At 38.2% G+C, this 24,753-nt stretch overlaps 1 protein-coding gene and 2 long non-coding RNA genes across 3 annotated transcripts in view; all 3 read right to left on the bottom strand.

The window, feature by feature from the left end:
• Positions 1-24,753, bottom strand: part of LOC118407792 (oral-facial-digital syndrome 1 protein homolog) — a 91,139-nt gene that overhangs the window by 63,741 nt on the left and 2,645 nt on the right. Inside the window, exons 5-9 of the mRNA XM_035808325.1 lie at positions 18,891-18,923; positions 18,344-18,427; positions 3,288-3,371; positions 2,771-2,803; positions 2,428-2,511 (exon numbers count right to left, since the gene is read on the bottom strand). Of these exons, the coding sequence (XP_035664218.1) occupies positions 2,428-2,511; positions 2,771-2,803; positions 3,288-3,371; positions 18,344-18,427; positions 18,891-18,923 (318 nt within the window). The remainder of the gene's footprint in view (positions 1-2,427; positions 2,512-2,770; positions 2,804-3,287; positions 3,372-18,343; positions 18,428-18,890; positions 18,924-24,753) is intronic.
• LOC118407788 lies at positions 8,097-9,327 on the bottom strand. Its single transcript, XR_004830196.1, has 3 exons — positions 9,192-9,327; positions 8,818-8,878; positions 8,097-8,108 (listed from the first exon to the last, which is right to left on the bottom strand). It is a non-coding gene; the product is annotated as an uncharacterized LOC118407788 (long non-coding RNA).
• LOC118407784 lies at positions 21,669-23,315 on the bottom strand. Its single transcript, XR_004830192.1, has 3 exons — positions 22,880-23,315; positions 22,367-22,503; positions 21,669-22,030 (listed from the first exon to the last, which is right to left on the bottom strand). It is a non-coding gene; the product is annotated as an uncharacterized LOC118407784 (long non-coding RNA).

The raw sequence follows: 24,753 nt of genomic DNA, 5'->3' as shown, positions 1-24,753 counted from the left end.
CAAGATGTGAGCTGGGATTTGCAGTGAATTGCCACAGATACATGAACAGGACCAGGAAAGAATGTATGGACAAAATAATTATAGTGACTGTCCTATATTTCTCATATTGAGTCAACTCACTTCCGCTGCTCCTCCAAAAGGACCTCCAGTTCTGCAATCCTGTATGCCATCGCTTCTGCCTCTTCAAGTGAGACGTGGGCTCTGGCTTCATATCTACTGCTGAAACTGAAAATAATTAAAACATCAAATGTATTGAACCATACCTATGTTTTTATATATTTCTGTGTCCTTTTACCAGGGTAAGCTTCCATCAGTGACTGACACTGCTTTTCATGGAGGCCCAGGATACATACAAATAACACATACATACAATACAATAATTACATACTACAACAATGTACAACAAAAGCAAAACCACTTATATCCACTTATTATTTTACCTCTAGCCAAGCTGTTATATTAATTTAAAAGCAACTAAATAAAAAATATGAATGTTTCATGTTATGGAATAAAAAGTGCTCCCGAGGTGTTGCCAAAAAGACACAGAAGATAACTCACCAGGACCCTCCTGTCTTTAGAATGGCGACCTGAGCCTTCAAGTCATCTATCAGGATGTGCTTCTGGGCACTCCTGTCATAGATAATGGGATTGGAATGTAAACTGGTGCACAGACAGAATTCACAGCAAATACAGATACTGCTAATACCAAAAGAACACTTGAAGTATGAGAAAATACCTCAACAGGTGACGGTACATACAGCAAATATGAACACTACAAGCAGTATGTTCACAAACAGGGTACAGACAACTCAGAGGAGAAGGACAGTTAAGGGGCTATGGAGACTACAGGAAGTACAGACAGTAAAAGGGGGTACAGACAGTACTTGGGGGAAGCTATACTGAGTAACAGTAGATAAATTATGGACATATAACTTAGGGGCTAACGTTATAGACCGTAGGCCTTGTTTGGACAACACGGGGGTACACATGCTAAAGACAGCACTGATACATTTGAATGGTGTACGCTGTCTGGCACTCCAGGGGACGTGGACATTACTGGGGTATGGACACAACAGATGGTACAGACATTACAGGGGGTATGAACAGTAAACAGGTATCAATACTACAATACATCATAAACTTAGCAAATACATTCACAAAACAGTGCTTCTTTGAAGATACAATCAGTGCAAAAAAAGTTTTCATTTCTTCTTAAAGTTTTCAAACGAAGTTAGTTTTTGAACAATGTTTTTATAAGTAACAAAACTGAAAAGTACTAAAAGTGGTCAAAATAATTACAAACCTCTTTTTTTCCTCCTGTAGGTCACAGATGGCCCTAATAGATTAAGAGATGATGAAGTGCACATAATAAATTATGATGTGTTTATAAAGACACGTTTATTGATATCCCTTTTTATATTTCTCTGTTCAGATGTAAGGTTTCCTCAACTAATAGATAAGGTGCATCTACTCTAACTTACTAATGATGATGAATTGCTTTACATAAATAGCCATTTGTTTTGAAAGTCCCATTCTGAATTCAATTTCTTTTCAAGAAAAATCACCGTATGCAAAATGAGTTTTCAATTCTATCAGTCTACATTTAATAAGTTATCTAGGAAAAATGTCAAACAACTACTCACATTTCTAGGTCTTCATGGGCCTGAGAGAGCTCCCTGTGTTTAAAAAAAAAGTCATACAGTTTAGTATAGAAAAAATATTTATTGCAATAGATACAAAAATTATCATGGTATTTGGTATGTAACAAACTTAACATTAAGTGTCTTATAATTACAATGATTACAACAAGGTCTGAAAAGATGGACCAAAACTGAAAAGTTGGAAATTCATATTTTTACCTTTTGTGTTGCACCTTTGCCTCATCTGCTTGTCTGTGATAATGAAATGTACAATAAATTGTAATTAATATACAAAATTGCTTATTGTGTCAGATCATAGTATTACCATTCCAGTCACTCATAGTTCTAAAAACTTCATTAATATTTTTCAAGAAGCAGGGTTGGACATGTCCACTAGCCCTATTGTCCAGGACAAGTGAAAGTGCTGATCAGGCAAGTGCATGACCTACCCCAGTTGCCCGATCGATTGTGAGATTATCATATACTTGTTACATTTTAGTCATGACATTAAGCAATGGTCAACATAGAAAAATAAAGGCAATAAAAAAATAAATAAGAATTCCATTGCTGGGAGTAAAAATGCATATAATTTATAATAAAAGTGACATTTTGAATTTTGGAGAAGTGAACAATTGGTTTGGGCAAGTAATCTTTTTAGAAAACCTGTCCAACCCTGAGAAGGTCTATCTTATCAACACTGGATGAAGAGGAGAAAGGGGCCAGTTCCTGGCCTAAGCACTTCAACAGTATGAACAGAACCAAATGATGAAGACACTGAAAGACTCACAGCTTCTCATCAGTTAGCAGCATCTGCAGTTCTGCATTATGGAAGGATGTCCTGACCAGGTCATCCTCAGCAGCTTCAGCTTGCCTGTTTTGGGGAGACAATTCCAAACAATTCTGTCAATGACTTTACAAACACAACTTTCTTATGATAAAGTATGATTCAGATGCTCTCTCTCTATATATATATACATAAGCTAGCACCTTATGCTTACAAAGATGATGTGTTATACATACTATATCATCTTCCTCTAGATACTAGTTTGACAGTATCAGTGAAGCACTTGATTGTAGTATTGGATCTTTATGACTAGGCAATAAAAAATTAAAGTGATCTGTTAACTTACTCTTGAGCCAGCTCTAGAAGCTCTGCAGCCACCCTGTAAATTAGGAAGGATTAGTCTACAGTCAAACCTGTCTATAGTGGCCACTCAAGGGACAAGAGAAATGTGGCCACTATAGACAGGTGGCCAGTATAGAGAAAATGCTGACCAATTGCCAAGCAATAAGTTACAAGCAATAAGTTATGATTTCAGTACCCACTAATCTTTCTCGCCAAGTAACATTGTCTAAATTGTCTCAAAGAAAGGTCAACTGACCCTGACAAAGTCAAATCTACCAAAAATGATTGATATAATTGATCTGCGGAATGTTGGTCAATTCGCAAAGACTTGTGCTGTAACGTTCAAGGTATGTTCCCCTACCATCAAAATAACCCTGACAGGAACTTCAAATCCTCGCAAACTACGATTTTAAACTTGGAGCATACACTGGATGGAGAGGAGCAAGGGGCCAGTTCCTGGCCTAAACACTTCAACAGTAGAAACAGAACAAAATACATGATGAAGACACTGAAAGACTCACAGTTTCTCATCAGTTAGCAGCATCTGCAGTTCTGCATTATGGAAGGACGTCCTGACCAGGTCATCCTCAGCAGCTTCAGCTTGCCTGTTTTGGGGAGAGAAGACAAAACAATCAGTTCTGTCAATGACTTTACAAACACAATTTTCTTGTGATAAACTATGATTGATACTCTCTGTCTCTATAAGCTAGCACCTTACGATTACAAAGCTTGTGTGTTACACATACTCTCTTACCTTCCTCTAGATTTTTGTTTAAGAATGTCAGTGAAGTATTTGACTTTTCACTAATAAGGCAATAAGAAATCAAAGTAATCTATTTACTTACTCTTGAGCCAGCTCTAGCAGCTCTGCAGCCTCCCTGTAAATTAGGAAGGATTAGTCTATTTGCTTTCCAAAAGAAAGCTTGAACCCCCCCCCTCCCTCTCTCATGCTAGCACACACGGCCACACCCCCCCACAAACACCCCCCCCACACACACACACAAAAAAAAAAGTTATAAATGTGTATTTGACATACATACATTTTTTGTTTATTTATTTTTTTATTATGAACAACAACAACAACAGTACATTTGTCAACAACTAAGACTAGATTCTGTACAGTCGAGTACCATTGCACATGGAGGGATAACAATACTGGTGTGTCTGGACGAATTACATGCAGTACATGGGTAGTGGAACAGTTAGAAGAGATAAATACATGTAGTACATCTGGGGAACCTTAAGGAATATGTACAGTCTGATATTACACTATGATCAAAAATGGAGAAGTCTAACAGTAGGTGCAGTTCATGCCAAACTATCAATAGAAAATTTGTATAATCAATCTACATTGGCTGTCAGTCTATCATGGAATATCCGTTCTTCGAAGTCCCTTTCAAAGACATTAAAGAGGCTAGTAATGCACAGGTGTGGGTCTTTTCTATGCCAGATCCAAGTTTTAAAGATTGTCCATTTAGCCACAGTAATAGTAAAGGTTCTATTTTTCTGGTCTTTAGCAGTTATCAAATGATCAATTTTTCCAAATAAAATCTCCTGCAAAGTAATTTTTATGTTGGGCAAGGGTACAAATGTGTTCACTAATTCCCAGAAATTACACAGTCTTTCACATTTAAAGAACATATGCTCATAATCTTCTATGCTTCCACTGCTACATAGTGTACATGTTGCATCATATATGTGTCACGTTTCATCTTTGATACCCCATTTGTGCAGATTGTGTGCACATGGTAATATTCGGTGTAATAGTTTGTAGTTTAACTCTGCTAACTTAGTGTCTATACAGGTCTGTGTGCTTAACCATCTCCAGATATTTTCCCAAGCCAGGGTTTCAGTAGGAAATGTGGATTGCCATTTTTTACAGCATGTTGGTTCCTTGGCCTGTGCCTGCACTAATGCATTATAAAACAATTTGCAGGTGTTCTTGCTTTTGATTTGTTTTGTTGTTTTACCATCAAATATACGTGGGGTAAGGGTGTTAAGCTCTAATCTTCGATAAGGAATTGGGCCTCTATGGTTTCTTATTGCATTCTTCCATGTAAGAGGTATAGCTTGAAACACTCTGAGTTATATATTCAATAATACCATTAGGTCTTGTGTTAAGGTTAAGCTGAGGGTAGCGATCTAGAGACATGAACCTGTCTAAGGGGAAAATGTCTTTTACGAATATTATGTCATTTTTTATCCAGGTTGGGAAGAAAATTGTTTTACCTTGTGACCTTATATATTTGTTGCACCATATAGTTTCACCCATTATTTCACTTACACTAGAGGGTTTGTTCTTACCTCCTCCACCAGCAGAGTGGAAGGCTGATATTATCTGTTTATAAAATGTGGGGAATTTACTCATGTCAGGACCATCTTTATCAGAAGTAAAGTTCATATGCAATAGCAAATTGTCTTGACCAAGGGAGTTTATAAATGTTAACGCAATAACTTTCCATCTTGCGTTGTCATTTGTCACTAATCTTGGTATCCAGGATGCAAGTAGGGCTTGTCTTTGGAGATCTAAGTTTGTCAGGCCTAATCCTCCCTGCTCAATAGCTAACAACATCTCTTTTAATCTTATCTTTTTTACCATTCCACAGGAAAGTAAACATTTCTTTCTTTACAATGTTTATCACCCAAGGTGGGGTAAGAATCATAGACATGTTATAGATTATTTGTGAAAGGGCAAGTGATTTTAAGACAGTAACTTTTCCATATAGAGTTAGGTTTCTACCTTTCCAGATTTGAAGTGTGGTTTTCAGTCTTTCTATCTTTTTCTCCCAGTTTAGCAGTTCACATTCATGGTGTAGGGATGAGTTACAGAAGTATATACCTAGGGATTTTATAGGTGTCTTTGGCCAAGATATACCCAAGGGGGTGTCTTGTCTGTCAACATAGGATCCAATCCATAAGCCTTCACATTTTTTAACATTTAGATTTAGGCTTGAAACACTACAGAAATCTTGAATAAGTTTGAAGGCATTTTCCATTGATGTAAGGTCAGATACAAACAAGGTGGTATCATCAGCTACCTGTGAGATTTTAATGTCAACAGTTTCATTAGAATGGGTTTTAACTTTAATTCCTTCCACGTCTTGTGCCTGTCTGATCTTTACAGCCATAATCTCTACTGTGAGGATGAATAAAAGAGCAGATATGGGACAGCCTTGGCGTATGCCTTTCTTTAAGGGAAAGAAGTCAGATAACCATCCTCTATTACTGATGGTGCTACTAATGTCATTATACTGTGTATGATGCATTTTATTGCACTGATAAACGAGGGGCCAAAGTTAAATTTTTCTAGAACCTTCCACATAAATTTTCTATTCAAAGTGTCAAAAGCTTTAGTAAAATCCAGGAATATTACTGCTCCAGGGATATTTTGGGTTTTAGCATATTCAATAACATCATTAATTAGTCTTACATTTTGTCCAATGAATCTACCCTTGATATAAGCTGTTTGGTCATTATTAATCAACTTGTGTAAAACTTTCTTAAGTCTGTTGGCAAGAACAAAGGCAAATATTTTATATTCAGTGTTGAGAAGGCTAATTGGTCTCCAATTGTCTAGGTTGTTGCGTTTATTTTTTGTGTGTATTAACCTTAGCATTGCACGTCTTTGCAAAACAGACATTTTACCTTCTATCAATGTTTCCTGGATAGAATTATAAACTAGGTCTCCTATATTGGGCCAAAACATCTTAAAAAATTCTGAGGGAATGCCATTAAGGCCAGGGCTTTTGTTTTCTTTCATAGAGAAAAGGGCATCCTTACATTCATCTTTAGTAATTGGTTTATCTAAGAATTCTCTGTCAGTTTGGCTCAAGATATTTTCTAACTGTACACTTTCTAAGTACTGATCTATGTCTATATCACTTATATTGTCTTCCTGGTATAGTTGTTCATAGTATTCCTTACATTCACTAAGAATATCTGCGTCTCTACTAATCTCTCTCCCATCAATGGATAACAAGTTAATATCCTTGTCACTTCCTCTTTTCTTTTCCAAGTTTAAGAAGTACTTAGTAGGTTTTTCCCCCTCTTCTCTCCATTTGGCTCTAGCTCTTACATATGCTCCATGTGATTTTTTCATATAAAGGTCTTCTAATCTAGATTGTGCTTGCTTGTAGCTAAGTACTAGTATATATACATACATACATATTACATATACAGTATACACACTATGACATACATGCATAGACACACATAGATACACGTGTGAATGTGCCCATACACATGCTGCAGATTCTCATTCAGCACCAAGGACAAGGAAATGTTCTGCATCCAGAAATAGAAAAGCATTGATGACAAGAAAGACAAGAACTATTATATGAGTATTTTGGGGTCAACACATATTATGAAAGGTACATATGGTCTCTTTTTTTCTAATGACTCCATGAAATAGCAATTACTCAAGCAACTGGATATACTTTGGGAAATGGTCTGAGGTTTCAGGTAGAATCTAATACCTTTCTTCAAATTGTCAGTACTGGATGTCAAACCTTCATTGATGCAGCCTATGACTACATTGTACATTCTAATGTTTACTTCAGAAGCAAGCTAGAGTTGATCAAATCCCCACAAAGAAACCATTATTACATAGTTTTACCTGTGAAATGGGGAGCCGTCTTCCTTTTTCTTGAGAAACAATCTGGAATAAGAATAACAGGTGTTCAGGAATTGATGTACAAAGCATCGTGTGACTTCATACAAACAATTCATATGGGTATCCCACAAATCATGTGAGTCTAGTTAACAGACAAAGGAAAGTATGTGGCACTTTCACATGTGATAAAGTGCAAGCAGTAATTAATGCAAAGCTGTTCTGAAACTGTATTATTAGGAAATCTAGTATTAGAAAATAGCAATTGGACAATAAGGCAACATTAAGAATGATAAAAATATTGCAAACCATTAGCAACAATGCACAGTATTTCATATATGTGTAGATGAATTTTCTTCTATCCTGTAAGATACATGAATAGTGCCCAAGTTTGTCACTAAGCATGGATCTTTCCAAAGTCCTGAATGAACTTTTCATTTGTGCTGTTCCTAATTTTGCTTTTACCACAAACCAGTTAACTCAGCTTCAAAAAAATGTAACTTTTCTACTTTCTTAATGTAACATAACAATCTACATCAGACCAGATTGATTTGTGAGATCTTTTCTGGCTTGACGTCCCATCTAAATAACTGCAAATCTAAACAACTGCAACCCCTTCCTCTACACCACTAGATCATCCATGGTGCCATTATAGGTTCTTTCTACATATAAAGTTACTTACTTGTGAAGAGCATACAGGGTCTCCTGTACTGTACCAGTATCTCTCCTCAGACTGCTGGAAGAACAGATAGACATAGTTAAAGTGATGTTACCGAAATGTCCCTGCAAACACTCCTAGAATGTGTTGTCTCTTAACTTTTACCTCAGAGTTCAAATGCAGAGGTCCATTGAATTGTGTTTTCCGTCTCAGTGATAATTTGAAAGCATAGATCTAATTTCACAAGTAAGTCCTTTCACCCTACAGTTGAACTGGTTGTGACCATGTATTGAGAAAAATACAACTGCTCCTTGTACATGAATATATAACGGCCACACTGAGTCAATTCCATGGTTTAAGGGCTTACCAGTCAGGACATGTTGATGAAGGTTAGACATCCAGGTAAAGTAGGACATGTAAAGTAACAGCAACTGTTACTCAAGCAACTGGATAGAATTTAGAAATGGTCAGATGTTTCAGACAGTATTCTGCTGTCTCCAGTCAGTGTAGATGGAGTTAATGGAGAATCAGGATTTAAAGCAAAAATCTGAATTGATATGTTACAAATTCTCATCCATTCACTTACAATAGACTGTCTGAAACATCTGTTTCCAAATTACATCAAGTTGCTTGAGTAACTGTAAAACTTGTATTGGTGTGGGCTGAAATATATGTATTTGGTCATCCCTCCCCATTGTTTTTTTTCTGATTGTTGTGAACACTTGCTACTTCTGAAATCATCATCATCATAACGACATCATAAACTGACTAAACAGTTTCTTACTGGCTAAAGGAGGTTGCTGCTTCTCCTCCCTGACTCTGCTGAGAGTAGGAAAGGGAACAGGCTGGAATGAGAACAAGAACACAAACACAACACAACAGAGCAAGGAAAAGCAAAGGGTAAGAAAAAGAAGGTCAAAAGGCAAACATGATGATTATAGAATGAATAAAGGTAAACTATGGAAATACATGAAAGTTTGTGTAGTTGGATCAACTTGTCAGAAATCTCTGAATAGTCGTTGACAAAGTAAGAGGAAAATAAATGCAACGATCGGGTGTAACTGGAGTGCAAAAGAGAATCGGTATCCGTGTGTTCCCAACTAGAAAGTTGAACGTTTTTTATTTTCGGAAATGACCGACAAGGAATGGACAACTTACCTTCATCTTTCGCTCAACAGTTCTCCCATCTTCTTTTGACAACGTTGTCATCTTTCCTCACGTCGACACAGTCGCGTACACTTCGGAAGTTCAGAAAACAAACTGTCGCAAATTCTCGACTTGTCAGAACGTCAGACCTAGAAAGTGCGGGGCGTTAATAAAGTCAAAATCTGTTAGATATTCCTTAGTGTCTCCGATTTAATCCACAGCTACAATACGTTAATATGCTTGCAGATATTTCAGCATATCAGATATATCAACATTTACAAACAAAACTTACTCCCTTCTACTAAGTGCAGAATTGACCTTGAAAAGCTAGTCGTGAACAGCGCCATGGACCTGTTTCTGCTTTATTTAGCCAAAACCTTGGCGCTTTTTGGAGCTCTTACTACCTTTGTTGCGTGTACACAACAGTTAGACGTATAACTATACATAGACTAGTGACTTTACGAGTATTCTAATCCATTTTCTTCGTTTTAAAAGGGAGAGAACAAATTTTCCTACCTAGTTCACGGACTGGAACTTGTCATCTGTGTGGAACCCGTGTCCATGGCAACCTGGGTAAACAGGAAGAAAATCGAACGCAAGGAGGAATGATCCTGGATTGTCTCTGTTAGAACTAAAATAAATTGTCCCAAACAAATATTGCGTTGGCTTATTTCTAAGGTATAAGCCCCTCTTTAGACTTTAGACTGTTGTTTGTGAACGGGCAGAGATAATCTACTTGGCTTGATCTTTTTGATTGTACACATAAGAACATGTAAGCATTTTTTTAATACAAAGATCGTTTCATCATTCCTGTTCGGTACCGCGGATGACCACAAGAATAACAACCGGGTTGTGGCGGTAAATAAACTTGGTACTATCTCCCCATTATACGACAATTCGATATTGTAAACAGGCCAATAAAGAAGGTTGGATATATATATCAACTAGAAAATAGACTTTTGGTCTATTCCCCCAGCAAGCTATCTGCAAAATAGTCAAGCCGCTCCGCGTTCATGGAATGGACTACTTTCTCTCGCGGAATGGCTAGATAAAGCAATACTCTGTATATAATCCATTGAACTATTACAATGTAATGAACTATGAGTCGGTGGATGAGTCACTGACCACCATTGTTACGCTAAAATTCGATTTTTTTTCCAATTTACATAAACCAAACCTTGATACCTGCCGCCAACCTCGGAAAAGGCAAAGATGGGCGATATCCTTGGTGCTGATTCGCCATCTCAGTGTTACACCTGTTGCTCTCGAGAAAGACGCTGGGTGGCGCTTTTTCACCAATGAGTATCTTCACCATAAGATGATGCTATTTACACTGCTCCAAGACATGAAAATATTGAGTATTTTTCCAGCCTTTCCACGTAGAGGTATGTAAAAGTGTATGTAGTACTGTCTACTTTAATTAACATCCGTACTTTTGCATTAGGCCATGTTGATTTGATTATATGGATGACATCCTCCGGGAACTCCAAAACTGATGCGAGCGAGCGAATAAAAAAAAAAGTTTGGCCAAAAAAAAGTTGCCTTCAGTATGAAATCAAAGTGGCCAGGAACTGGCAGGAAGGTTGAACATAGGACTAAACACACATAGTATGGTATACCAACAGTTAGGTGTAGGGACCAGTACTCATACGGGTGCAAAAACTTTTTTTCTTCTTGGACCAATCCGAAAAAAACAGACCTGAAAAAAACAACAGAGGAACAGGTTCCGCCATTTCGGCAGTCATTTGGGGTCTAACCGGGGGGCCAAGAAGACAACAAGTGCGAAGTCAAGTAGAGTTTATAGTCAATTGCACCAAGTTTCTACAGTCAAAGGTACAGAGACAGTTAGCCTTTATTACATGGAGATGGGATTTTAAAATGCAGTGGGAGTCCAATAATCCACCAAACAGATTCCTTTGTAGCAAAATTGACCAATTACCATTGTTTTCAGTATTGCCAGTTCTCAAGTTTCCACAGACAATCAGGTCCAGGTTCATGTCCGGACCTGGAAATGATCCTCTGGACCTCAGTGAATTTTCTGTACTGGTACCTCCCCCAACCAACAATAGATTTTTTTCTTTCTGTCCTTTCACATCTTATTCTTTGACTTTAGATTCATTTTGGCATTCTATGTCATTAGTTATCTGTTTCCTTATACTTTTTTTTCAATCTACGGAATATTTGTGCTCATTCTACAGCTACTTTATTGTGTGGTCGAAAACTTTTTTGTTTGTGGAAATGGCCGAAAATTGGTGCGAGCGCGGATGTCATCCATATAATCAAATCAACGTGGCCTTATCGAGAACAAAAAGGACCTTTAAAGTGATAAACCGTTACAACATGGAAACGCCTCGGCTAGGATAAAAACAATGCTTTAGCGCTCCGGCCATATTTAATAACAGAACGATTTTTCAGTACATAAGTGCAATTTACGAAGGTTAGAAACTGTGTTTTTGTTTAGCGGGTTTATCACGTTGGCGGCGTCTCTGCATCCTTTTCTTCATAATGGGAATATCATGAAAAGCATACAAGTACATGTATGACTGAAAAGACGACAAATACACAAAAATTAAAGGTGATTCGTTTTTATCAACAAAATTCATCAAGAGTTCTGTAAAATCGATAGGCCATATGGCACAACGATGCCACCACAGATTCAGTACTAGTGATGTACCAGTTTTAAGTTGTTTATATCCGTGGTGTACATGTAACTATTACAAAGTTAGATTTCGTGCGCAGTAGTGGTAGAGTTTGTTTTGTATAACTGTCAGGAATGGACTCTCTCAGCCGACACCCCTGTGTAAAATGAAGCAGTCCGAAACATCAAAAAGGTCCTTGCATAATCACCCTAGTCTAGATAAAATAAATGTAACTAGAGTTCGGCGACCTCCATGAATATAAGAGCTTTTATAAATTTTATGCAATCAACTAGCATTAACATAATTTATGCATGGTTTTGTTCATTCGAGTAACGTACACATGTCACAATGATAATATTCCCATCATTGATCATATTTAAAAGAGGTTTTGCAATTCTTACATAAATTATGCAAATAAGTTCCTCATTACCATATTTGATATCTGATTATACTCCACCTACCATAATTAACATGTGTTACATTTATTGAAGCCCAGTTATTGAAAACAATGAAATTATACAATTTCGTCGTTAATTATGCAAATTAAGTACTCATTTGCATAAAATGTATATCATTATAAACATTTTTGCCTAAGCTACCTGCATGCCTAAAATGATGTCAATTCGTCAATCTTTTCTGCAGTTATCCTCTTTAGAATGTCTTGACAAAAATGCCCCTGCAGGTCCGAAATTAAATGTTAGGGAGCTGAAACTTGCCCCACTTTAGCATGACACTGCATGCTATCTACCACACAAATGTCAAGACCATATCATGTCCGGGACAAGAGATACATTGGAAAAACTGCTATGATAGAATATTCTCATTTATTATGCAAATGTACTCCTATTTTGCATAATTAGTATTTCATCTTGTACAACATTGTCTAAGGTACCTACATACCAAAAATCATGAAAATCCGCTGTTCCCTTCTTGAGTTATCCTCGTCAGAAGTTTTTGACAAAAATGCCCCTGCTATCCCAAAACTAGACGCTAGGGGGCCCAAACTTATGTCGCTACTTCCTGAGCACAAGTGCTATCTAACACTTAAAAATCGTGACCATAGCATGTTCAGAACACCTAGATAGCAAAACCGGAAGTTGCGCTGCAGTACCAAGGGGAGTTGCTAGGGGGCCCAAAATCTAATCATTTCCAGCTTTTATCACACACTACCAACACACCAAGTATGAAACCAATCCACCCAGTTATTCTTGAGTTATCTTGTTTACACACACACACACAAACACACACACAGACACACAAACGCAGGGTAAAATATAACCTCCATGACATGTCATGGAGGTAAAAATGCACCCTATGCAAGACTGGACTCGTCCAATGCACCCATCTAAAATAGTCCGTTTTCAGTTGGACCATAGTGTGGTGGGTGTGTATGTGGGTCACCAGCATAACACTTGAGAAGTTGTACAGCGAGCTTCATGATATTTAGTCGGTTTGTGGCGATTGTAAAAAGAAAGGTCAAGTTTTAAACTGGTTGACCTGGCGTTTTCCTGTGGTACTGCAGCAGGCTAAATATTTTTGTGTGTTTGTGCACAACACATACTCGAGGGGCTGAGAATGAATCTTCATCATGATAATAGTGTTTTATGGATAAGTAGATAAGAGGTCGTGAATTGAAAAGGAAGGTCAAGTTTGGAAAATAGTTTACCTGGCGTTTTCCTACGGTGCTGCAGTGAGTTTTGTAGTTTTGTGCGTTTGCTTGTGGATATCATACAGTAGTGGCGAGATATTGGATATTGTGAATATCTTCATGATATTTTGTAGCTATGTAGAAGTTGTAAAAAGGGAGGTCAAGTTTGAAAATGGCATTTTCCAAGGGTACTGCAGCAAACTTTGTATTTTCAAGTGTACGTTTGGCTATGGACTCGAGAAGCTTAGATGATTAATGGATCTTCATCATATTTTGTACGTTAGTAGCGGTTGTGAAAAAGAAGGACAAGTTCAAAAATGGTTCACCTGGCATTTTCCGTTGGTCCTGCAGCAGGCTATTATGTATGCGTGTTTGTCTGTGTACAACATAACTCCAGAAGTTGTTAATGATTCTACATGATATCTAGTGAATGGGTAGGGGTCACTAGTGGGCCTCCTAGCAAGTACATACGGTACTGCAATGCAGATTCAAATTTTAAGGGAAAACTTTGTGGAAACACTAGGTTCCTAATTTTTGAGTAGTGGATAGCTTTTGGGACTGGGAGTAAGTAATGGAAGTTTGGAACTGCAGCAGGTATTTTTGTTGCTAGCTTTGTAAGGGAATAAGTCAAACAGCTGTGGGGTTCATGAATTTGCATTGTTTTTGGCAGGCAGAAACCTGAGGTAAGGTACAAAAAAACCTAGCCTCCATAGCAGGCTCTCTTGGCCTTTTCCCTCTTTTCTTGCTCCTAATACACTTCAGCAGTCTGACGCATTTTGTTTTATTTAAGGAACCTCCAGAGAAATAAGATTTACTTTTCTACATCAAATATGATCAACACTAGTTAGAACTGTACCGGTCATGAAGCTCAGAGAACAAGAAATACAGCACAGCCTTGTACACACTACACACATGTATTGTCAGACTGCATCTCCCCTTCACAGACAATGCTTATGACAGACATAAAATTTTTGGGCATGAAAATAGAGTCTCTCTCATGTTAAAAATGTTTGATAAAATTGGCCATACAAATATTATATTTTTCATTTCTTTTTTTATACAATTATTTCAGATCTCTCCTTGTTTACAAATAAGACCGCTGGAAAACACATTGCAGTATATTATATAATACCATCACTTTGACAGCATATATGTTTATAGATCATTTACATTATTAAATATATATTATACACTATTATGTTCTTAATCCTCTTTCACACTGTTGCAACAGCATAACATCCTCTTTGCTTTTTTCAACCATTTGGCTAATCCCTTACTCTCTACTCGTGGGCTCAAGTCTTGTTCAGTGTCAGCTGTCTGTCTGTCTACCTCGGCATCCATGGGTAAGGGGCAGCGGGCCAGGAAGCACTCAGGCAGGAAAGAGTCCTCTTTGTATTCCACGTCTGCTGGCAGGCCTTCCTCCTTGTCATTCATTGGTGAGGGGCAGCGGGCCAGGAAGCACTCAGACAGGAAAGAGTCCTCGTGGCATTCCATGGCAGCTGGCAGCCCTTCCTCCTTGTCCTTCATTGGTGAGGGGCAGCGAGCCAGGAAGCACTCAGGCCGGAAAGAGTCCTCTTTGCATTCCATGTCAGGTGGCAGCATCTCTTCCTTGTCATTCATTGGAGAGGGGCAGCGGGGAAGCACTCAGGCAGGAAAGAGTCCTCTTTGTGTTCCATGTCTGCTGGCAGCCCTTCCTCCTTGTCATTCATTGGTGAGGGGCAGCGGGCCAGGAAGCACTCAGGCAGGAAAGAGTCCTCTTTGCGTTCCATGTCTGCTGGCAGCATCTCTTCCTCATCAATGGGCGAGGCGCTGTGAGCCAGGAAGCACTCAGGCAGGAACGAGTGGTCTTGTTGTTCTGTGTTATCTGGCAGACTCTCTTCCTCAGACTGTTGTAACTGGGCTGTCAGCTTGGTGTTTTCACTGTGCAATAAAATTAATCATACTCATTCTGACGAATTCAAATCTCAACAACACAAAGAAATCAAAGTTAACATCCCAATTCAAAAGTAGTAGTCACAACAATGGCAAGAGCAAAATTGAACTGAGTACAAGCACACCAAGATGTGAGCCTGGATTTGCAGTGATGCCACAGATACATGAACAGGACCAGGAAAGAATGTATGGACAAAATAATAGTGACTGTCCTATATTTCTCATATTGAGTCAACTCACTTCCGCTGCTCCTCCAAAAGGACCTCCAGTTCTGCGATCCTGTATGCCATCGCTTCTGCCTCTTCAAGTGAGACGTGGGCTCTGGCTTCATATCTACTGCTGAAACTGAAAATAATTAAAACATCATTAATGTAACTATTACTATGATTTTATTTATTTATTTCTGTGTTCTTTTACCAGGGTAAGCTCCCATCAGTGACTGACACTGCTTTTCATGGAGGCCCAGGATACATACAAATAACACATACATACAATACAATAATTACATAATACAACAATGTGCAACAAAAGCAAAACCACTTATATCCACTTACTATTTTACCTTTAGCCAAGCTGTTATATTAATTTAAAAGCAACAAAAAAAAAATATGAATGTTTCATGTTATGGAATAAAAAGTGCTCCCGAGGTGTTGCCAAAAAGACACAGAAGATAACTCACCAGGACCCTCCTGTCTTTAAAACGGTGACCCGAGCCTTCAAGTCATCTATCAGGATGTGCTTCTGGGCACTCCTGTTGTAGATTATTATAAATAAAGATTGGAATGTAAACTGGTGCACAGACAGCATTCACAGCAAATACAGATACTGCTAATACCAAAAGAACACTTGAAGTTTGAGAAAATACCTCAACAGGTGACGGTACATACAGCAAATATGAACACTACAAGCAGTATGTACACAAACAGGGTACAGACAACTCAGAGGAGAAGGACAGTTAAGGGGCTATGGAGACTACAGGAAGTACAGACAGTAAAAGGGGGTACAGACAGTACTTGGGGGAAGCTATACTGAGTAACAGTAGATAAATTATGGACATATAACTTAGGGGCTAACGTTATAGACCGTAGGCCTTGTTTGGACAACACGGGGGTACACATGCTAAAGACAGCAATGATATATTTGAATGGTGTACACTGTCTGGCACTCCAGGGGACGTGGACATTACTGGCCAGGGGTATGGACACAACAGATGGTACAGACATTACAGGGGGTATGAACAGTAAGCAGGTATCAATACTACAATACATCATAAACTTCCATTAACAAAGGCAAGCAAATACATTCACAAAACAGTGCTTCTTTGAAGATACAATCAGTGCAAAAAAAGTTTTCATTTCTTCTTAAAGTTTTCAAACGAAGTTAGTTTTTGAACAATGTTTTTATAAGTAACAAAACTGAAAAGTACTAAAAGTGGTCAAAATAATTACAAACCTCTTTTTTTCCTCCTGTAGGTCACAGATGGCCCTAATAGATTAAGAGATGATGAAGTGCACATAATAAATTATGATGTCTGCATCTGCATATATACATGTACCCCCAAATGACCCCGCGAGGGGCAAAAGTAGGGGGGGGAGCTGAGGCTCCCGGGTTAGGGCGGGCAAGCCGCCTGCCTGGCACGGAAGTGCTCAACGTTGGGAGCGCTTACAACCGTGCCAGGCAGGGCATTCCACTCGGGAATTGTGCGTGGGAAAAAAGAGTGTTTGTAGATGTCGGTGCGTGCGAATATGTGTTGATATTTGAAGTCGTGACTACCCCGGGTGCGCCCTTGGGCAGGCTTCAGAATGTTGCTGGCGTCTATGTTAATATTATTGTTGACTACTTTATAGAAAAAGGTGAGGCGGGCGTTCCTCCTCCTTTTGGAGAGAGGGCGCCACTGCAGGTCTGAAAGATGTGTTTATAAAGACACGTTTATTGATATCACTTTTTATATTTCTCTGTTCAGATGTAAGGTTTCCTCAACTAATAGATAAGGTGCATCTACTCTAACTTACTAATGATTATGAATTGCTTTACATAAATAGCCATTTGTTTTGAAAGTCCCATTCTGAATTCAATTTCTTTTCAAGAAAAATCACCGTATGCAAAATGAGTTTTCAATTCTATCAGTCTACACTTAATAAGTTATCTAGGAAAAATGTCAAACAACTACTCACATTTCTAGGTCTTCATGGGCCTGAGAGAGCTCCCTGTGTTTTAAAAAAGGTCATACAGTTTAGTATAGAAAAAATATTTATTGCAATAGATACAAAAATTATCGTGGTATTTGGTATGTAAAAAACTTAACATTAAGTGTCTTATAATTACAATAATTACAACAAGGTCTGAAAAGATGGACCAGAACTGAAAAGGTGGAAATTCATATTTTTACCTTTTGTGTTGCACCTTTGCCTCATCTGCTTGTCTGTGATAATGAAATGTACAATAGATTGTAATTAATATACAAAATTGCTTATTGTGTCAGATCATAGTATTACCATTCCAGTCATAGTTCTAAAAATTTCATTAATATTTTTCAAGAAGCAGGGTTGGACAAGTCCACTAGCCCTATTGTCCAGGACAAGTGAAAGTGATAATCAGGCAAGTGCATGACCTACCCCAGTTGCCCGATCGATTGTGAGATTATCATATACTTGTTACATTTTAGTCATGACATTAAGCAATGGTCAATATAGAAAAATAAAGGCAATAATAAGAATTCCATTGCTGGGAGTAAAAATGCATATAATAAAAGTGACATTTTGAATTTTGGAGAAGTGAACAATTGGTTTGGGCGAGTAATTTTTTTAGAAAACATGTCCAACCCTGAGAAGGTCTTATAATCTTATCAACACTGGATGAGGAAGCTCAAGGGGCCAGTTCCTGGCCTAAGCACTTCAACAGTAGAAACAGAACCAAATACACGATGAAGACACTGAAAGACTCACAGCTTCTCATCAGTTAGCAGCATCTGCAGTTCTGCATTATGGAAGGACGTCCTGACCAGGTCATCCTCAGCAGCTTCAGCTTGCCTGTTTTGGGGAGGAAAGTCAAAACAATCAGTTCTGTCAATGACTTTACAAACACAATTTTCTTATGATAAACTATGATTGATGCTCTCTCTCTCTATATATATATATAAGCTAGCACCTTATGCTTACAAAGATGATGTGTTATACATACTATCTCACCTTCCTCTAGATATTACCGTAAATACAGAAATGTTCGCGGTGGATTGATGTTCGCGGTTTTTGCGATGGCCGCATCACCGCGAATTTAAAACCACCGCGAACATTTTTTCCATAACAGTAAGAGACTACAGTGCATGGTGCTACCGCGAAATTAAAACCACCACGAAAAGTCCATTTTCCCGCTACCGCGAAATTAAATCCCCGCGAAATTAAATACATTTACAGTAGTTTGACAATATCAGTGAAATACTTGATTGTAGAATTGGATCTTTATGACTAGGCAATAGAAAATCTGTTAACTTACTCTTGAGCCAGCTCTAGGAGCTCTGCAGCCACCCTGTAAATTAGGAAGGATTAGTCTACAGTCAAACCTGTCTATAGCGGCCACTCAAGGGACAAGAGAAATGTGGCCACTATAGACAGGTGGCCACTATAGAGAAAATGCTGACCAATTGCCAAGCAATAAGTTACAAGCAATAAGTTATGATTTCAGTACCCACTAATCTTTCTCGCAAAGTAACATTGTCTAAATTGTCTCAATCAAAGTTCAACTGACCCTGACAAAGTCAAATCTACCGAAAATGATTGATATAATTGATCTGCGGAATGTTGGTCAATTCTCAAAGACTTGTGCTGTAACGTTCAAGGTATGTTCCCCTACCATCAACATAACCCTGTCAGGAACTTCAAATCCTTGCAAACTACGATTTTAAACTTGGAGCATACGGACAGGGTGACATATGGACGCCTTTTGGTCGAATTTCTGCAATGTTTCTGTATCTACGGGACCGGAAATTGTCTGGCCGTGGCCACGTTGGACAGGTGGCTGCTCTGGACTATTTCTTAAAGATTAGGTCAATGGGAAAATTTCAAGGGACAAAAATTGACTGCAATGGCCAGGGGGTCACCATGCAAAGGTGGCCGCTAATGCAGATTTGACTGTATTTGCTTTCAAAGAAAGGTGGAAAATGCCCCCCCACCCCCCGGTCTCTTGCTAACACACGCACACACACATTTATTACAGGTATATATAACATACATACATGTTACAAAACTTACATATATACACATTATGACATACACGCAAAGACATACATAAATGCACTTGTGCACGTGCACACACATGTACGTGATTTGCAAATATACACATGCAGCAGATTCTCATTCAGCACCAAGGACAGGGAAATTTTCTGCATCCAATAGATAGAAAAACATTGATGACAAGGAAGACTTTGGGGAAGTACATTTTTTAGAAAACATGTCCAACCCTGAGAAGGTCTATCTTATCAACACTGGATGAAGAGGAGTAAGGGGCCAGCTCTAGAAGCTCTGCAGCCTCCCTGTAAATAAGGAAGGATTAGTCTATTTGCTTTCAAACGAGCTGGAAAATGCACCACCCCCACCCCTTGTCTCATGCTAACACATAAACACACACACACACACACACATACATGTAAAAAAAATTACATACACACACATAACATTACATTTCTGCCCGCGCACACACATGCACGTGTCTGCAGGGTAACCTAATAGTAACGTTATATCTGTTGTAACTGGAATTAAGGAAATCAAGTCCATATTGGCTTCAAACTACATTTGTACAATATCTGGAAAATATTACAAATTGAATCCATCGTCCATCCACTTCATATCCTTGAATACCCTGAATTTAAAACAATGGATAAAGGTTTCCCGCAGATAAAGGTGATCTGGAGTTATATGCTAAAGCAGATTTTCATTCAGCACCAAGGACAAGGAAAGTTTCTGCATGCAATAGGTAGAAAACTTTGATAACTACATAGACAAGAACTGTTATATGAGCATCTGGGGATTGAAACGTATTCTGAAAGGTAATGTGATTCTTTTAATGAGAGAGAAAATATCTGAGATCGGCCTATGACTACATTGTACATACTACTTGTTTACCTCAGAAGCTATCTTGAGTAATGTGAAGTTTGCTGTGTATGTTAACCCCCACACAGAAATCATAGTCTTACCATAGTCTTACCTGTTAAATGGAGAGCCATCTTCCCTTTTCTTGAGAAACAATCTGGAATAAGTATAACAGGTGGTGGGGGATTGATATACAAACCATCATATGACTTCATGCAGAAACACCATATAGGCATCCCACAAATCACTGGGGTCTACTCGACAAAAGAAAGTATGTGGCACTTTCACATGTGATCAACTGCAAGCAGTAATTCAAGCAAAGCCATTCTGAAACTGTATTACTAGTACATCTAGTATAGTGAAAAGGAATTCGACAGTTCAATAGGCAACATGAAAAGTGATTACAATATTGCCCCAACAGTGGCAATGAGTGAATACACAGTATTCCATAAACTTGGTGAATTTTTTTCTGTCCTAAAAATACATGAACGGTGCCCAAGTCTGACCAAGCATGGATCTTTCCAAAGTCCTCAATGAAATTTTTATTTCTACTGTTCCTACTTTTGCTTTTACCACAAACCAGTTAATTCAGCTTCAAAGAATATAACTCTCGTACTTTCTCAATATAACATAACAATTGATTTGTGAGATCTATTCTGGCTTTACATCCCATCTAAATAACTGCAACCCCTTCCACTACACTGCTAGATTATCCATGGTGCCATTGTAGGTTCTTTCTACATGTAACGTTACTTACTGGTGAAGATCATACAGGGTCTCCTGTACTGTACCAGTATCTCTCCTCAGACTGCTGGAATAACAGATAGAGACAGTTAAGGTGATGCAATGTCACTGCACACATTCCTGAAATATGTGTTGTCTTTACTTTTATCTCAGAGTTCAAATTCAGAAATCATTTTATTGTGTTTGCCTCCTCAATGATAACTTGAAAGCATAGAGACTGATTTTACAAGTAAGTCCTTTCACACTACAGTTGAAATGTTTGTGCCCATGTATTGAGAAAAATACAACTGCTCCTTATACATGAATATATAAAGGACACACTGAGTCAATTCCATTGTTCAAGGGCTTACCAGTCAGCACATGTTGATGAAGGTTAGACATCCAGGTAAAGTAAGATGTGTAAAGTAACATCAACTGTTACTCAAGCAACTTGATAGAATTTAGAAATGGTCAGATGTTTCAGACAGTATTCTGCTATCTCCAGTCAGTGTATCTGGAGTTACTGGAGAATCAGGATTTAAAGCTAAAATCTGAATTGATATGTTACAGATTCTCTTCCATTCACTTACAATAGACTGTCTGAAACATCTGTTTCTAAATTCTATCAAGTTGCTTGAGTAACTGTAAAAATTGTATTGGTGTGGGCTGAAATATATGTATTTGGTCATCCCTCCCCATTGTTTTTTTCTGATTGTTGTGAACACTTGCTACTTCTGAAATCATCATCATCATAACGACATCATAAACTGACTAAACAGTTTCTTACTGGCTAAAGGAGGTTGCTGCTTCTCCTCCCTGACTCTGCTGAGAGTAGGAAAGGGAACAGGCTGGAATGAGAACAAGAACACAAACACAACACAACAGAGCAAGGAAAAGCAAAGGGTAAGAAAAAGAAGGTCAAAAGGCAAACATGATGATTATAGAATGAATAAAGGTAAACTATGGAAATACATGAAAGTTTGTGTAGTTGGATCAACTTGTCAGAAATCTCCGAATAGTCGTTGACAAAGTAAGAGGAAAATAAATGCAACGATCGGGTGTAACTGGAGTGCAAAAGAGAATCGGTATCCGTGTGTTCCCAACTAGAAAGTTGAACGTTTTTTATTTTCGGAAATGACCGACAAGGAATGGACAACTTACCTTCATCTTTCGCTCAACAGTTCTCCCATCTTCTTTTGACAACGATGTCATCTTTCCTCACGTCGACACAGTCGCGTACACTTCGGAAGTTCAGAAAACAAACTGTCGCAAATTCTCGACTTGTCAGAACGTCAGACCTAGAAAGTGCGGGGCGTTAATAAAGTCAAAATCTGTTAGATATTTCTTAGTGTCTCCGATTTAATCCACAGCTACAATACGTTAATATGCTTGCAGATATTTCAGCATATCAGATATATCAACATTTACAAACAAAACTTACTCCCTTCTACAAAGTGTAGAATTGACCTTGAAAAGTTAGTCCCGAACAGCAGAATGAACTTGTTCCTGCTTTACACATGTATTTAGCCAAAACCTTCGGACTTTTAAGAGCTCTTACTACCTTTCTGGCGTGCACACAACAGCTAGACGTAAAACTATGCAAAGACTTGTGACTTTTTACTAGTATTTCAACCCATTTTCTTCGTTTTAAAAAGAGAGAACAAATTTTCCTACCTAGTTCACGGACTGGAACTTGTCATCTGTGTGGAACCCGTGCCCATGGCAACCAGGGTAAACAGGAAGAAAATCGAACGCAAGGAGGAATGATCCTGGATTGTCTCTGTTAGAACTAAAAGAAATTGTCCCAAACAAATATTTGGTTGGCTTATTTCTAATGTATTAGCCCCTCTTTAGATTTTAGAATGTTGTTTGTGAACGGGCAGAGATAATCTACTTGACTTGATCTATTTGATCGTACATATCAGAACATGTTAGCGCTTTCTGAATACAACGATGGTTTCATCATCCCTGTTCTGTACCGCGGATGACCACAAGAATAACAACCGGGTTATGACGGTGAATAAACTTAGTACTATGTCCACATTATATGACATTTCGATGTTGTAAATAGGCCCATAAAGAATGTTGGGTAATTAGATTAACTACAAAATGGGTAGACTTTTGTATATTCACTATTACAACGAGCTTTCTGCAAAATAGTCAAGCCGCTCCGCGTTCATGGAATGGACTACTTTCTCTCGCGGAATGACTAGATAAAGCAATACGCTCCATACTAATCCATTCAACGTAACGAATTGTCATTCGGTGGCATTGACCACCATTGTTACGCTACAATGCGTATTTTTGTGTACTTTACGTAAAACCAAACATTGATGAGTGTCACCAACCCCGGAAAAGGCAAGGACGGTCGATATCCTTGGTACTGATTTGCAATCTCAGTGTTGCACCTTGTCGCTCCTCAGAAAGCCGCTGGGTGGCGCTTTTCCACCAATGAGTATTTTCACCATATTGATGAGATGATGATATTTACATTGTTCCAAAACAAGAAATGTTGAGTATTCTTCCATGCAGCCTTTCCACGCCGAGGTGTGTAAAAGCGTAAAACTATGCAGTTTAATTAACATAACTGTACTTTTGTATTATCGAGAAGTGGGGACTAACTGACCCAATAGGAGAAGCAGGGGTTACGAAGGCTGCTCAGGAGATTTCCTACCCCATTACTTATCACTAGCAACTAATTTTCTGGGTGTGATTTTTATGACTGGACGTGTCTCATGATATAGTTCATGACACCGTGGGTATAAGTAGGTTTCTCGTGTAAGCATTTCTAAGACAGCAATTTATGCATTGGTACATTATGTCCTACACCATGTAGGTAACACAACGGTGTTGTGCTTTTTGTTTATATAAAAGTGTAAAATATTATTGTGAATGTTAGAGATTTACCCAATTGTAATGTACTGATAGTATTTTGCTTCAGGTAAGATATACGAGTATATAGTGACTAAATTAAAGATGTTACTCATATATTATTACCCTTTTTTTATCATAAAGATCCATTCAAGATCTAAACTCGAGTTAAGCTGTTCACACACACGCATACATACATACAAACATACATACTTAACTTACATACACAGTCTACAAAACATAACATCATTAGCGAAGACAGCACAAACGTGTAAGTTTATTTAATTTACACCAACACTCACATATAACGTTAATGAAAACGCAGTGTACACTGTGGGAGAATATCTTAATACTTGAAAAGCATACTACAGATCACACATTCATCTGGAGAACAGACATGCCACAAACAAACACAGCAATTGGAAAACACTTTTGTCACCTACTTATTCTTTAAAAAATGGTTTAGAAACAAAGTCAAACGTTTTAACGAGTACACGGCAGGTCACTATTTACATATGAACACAGACTCATAACGTTGACACATATGTATATATAAGCATTCCACAAACTCTACTTTGATATTCATTGTAGATATCAGGCAACAAATCTATATTACGTACTCAAAAAAGACGTTACGTGCTGAAGAAATGATAATTACAACAATAATGCTGACTTCA

This window comes from Branchiostoma floridae, unplaced genomic scaffold (assembly GCF_000003815.2).
Source record: "Branchiostoma floridae strain S238N-H82 unplaced genomic scaffold, Bfl_VNyyK Sc7u5tJ_1465, whole genome shotgun sequence".
In the NCBI taxonomy this organism is placed as follows: domain Eukaryota; kingdom Metazoa; phylum Chordata; class Leptocardii; order Amphioxiformes; family Branchiostomatidae; genus Branchiostoma; species Branchiostoma floridae.
This window is presented reverse-complemented; position numbering and strand designations above follow the sequence as displayed.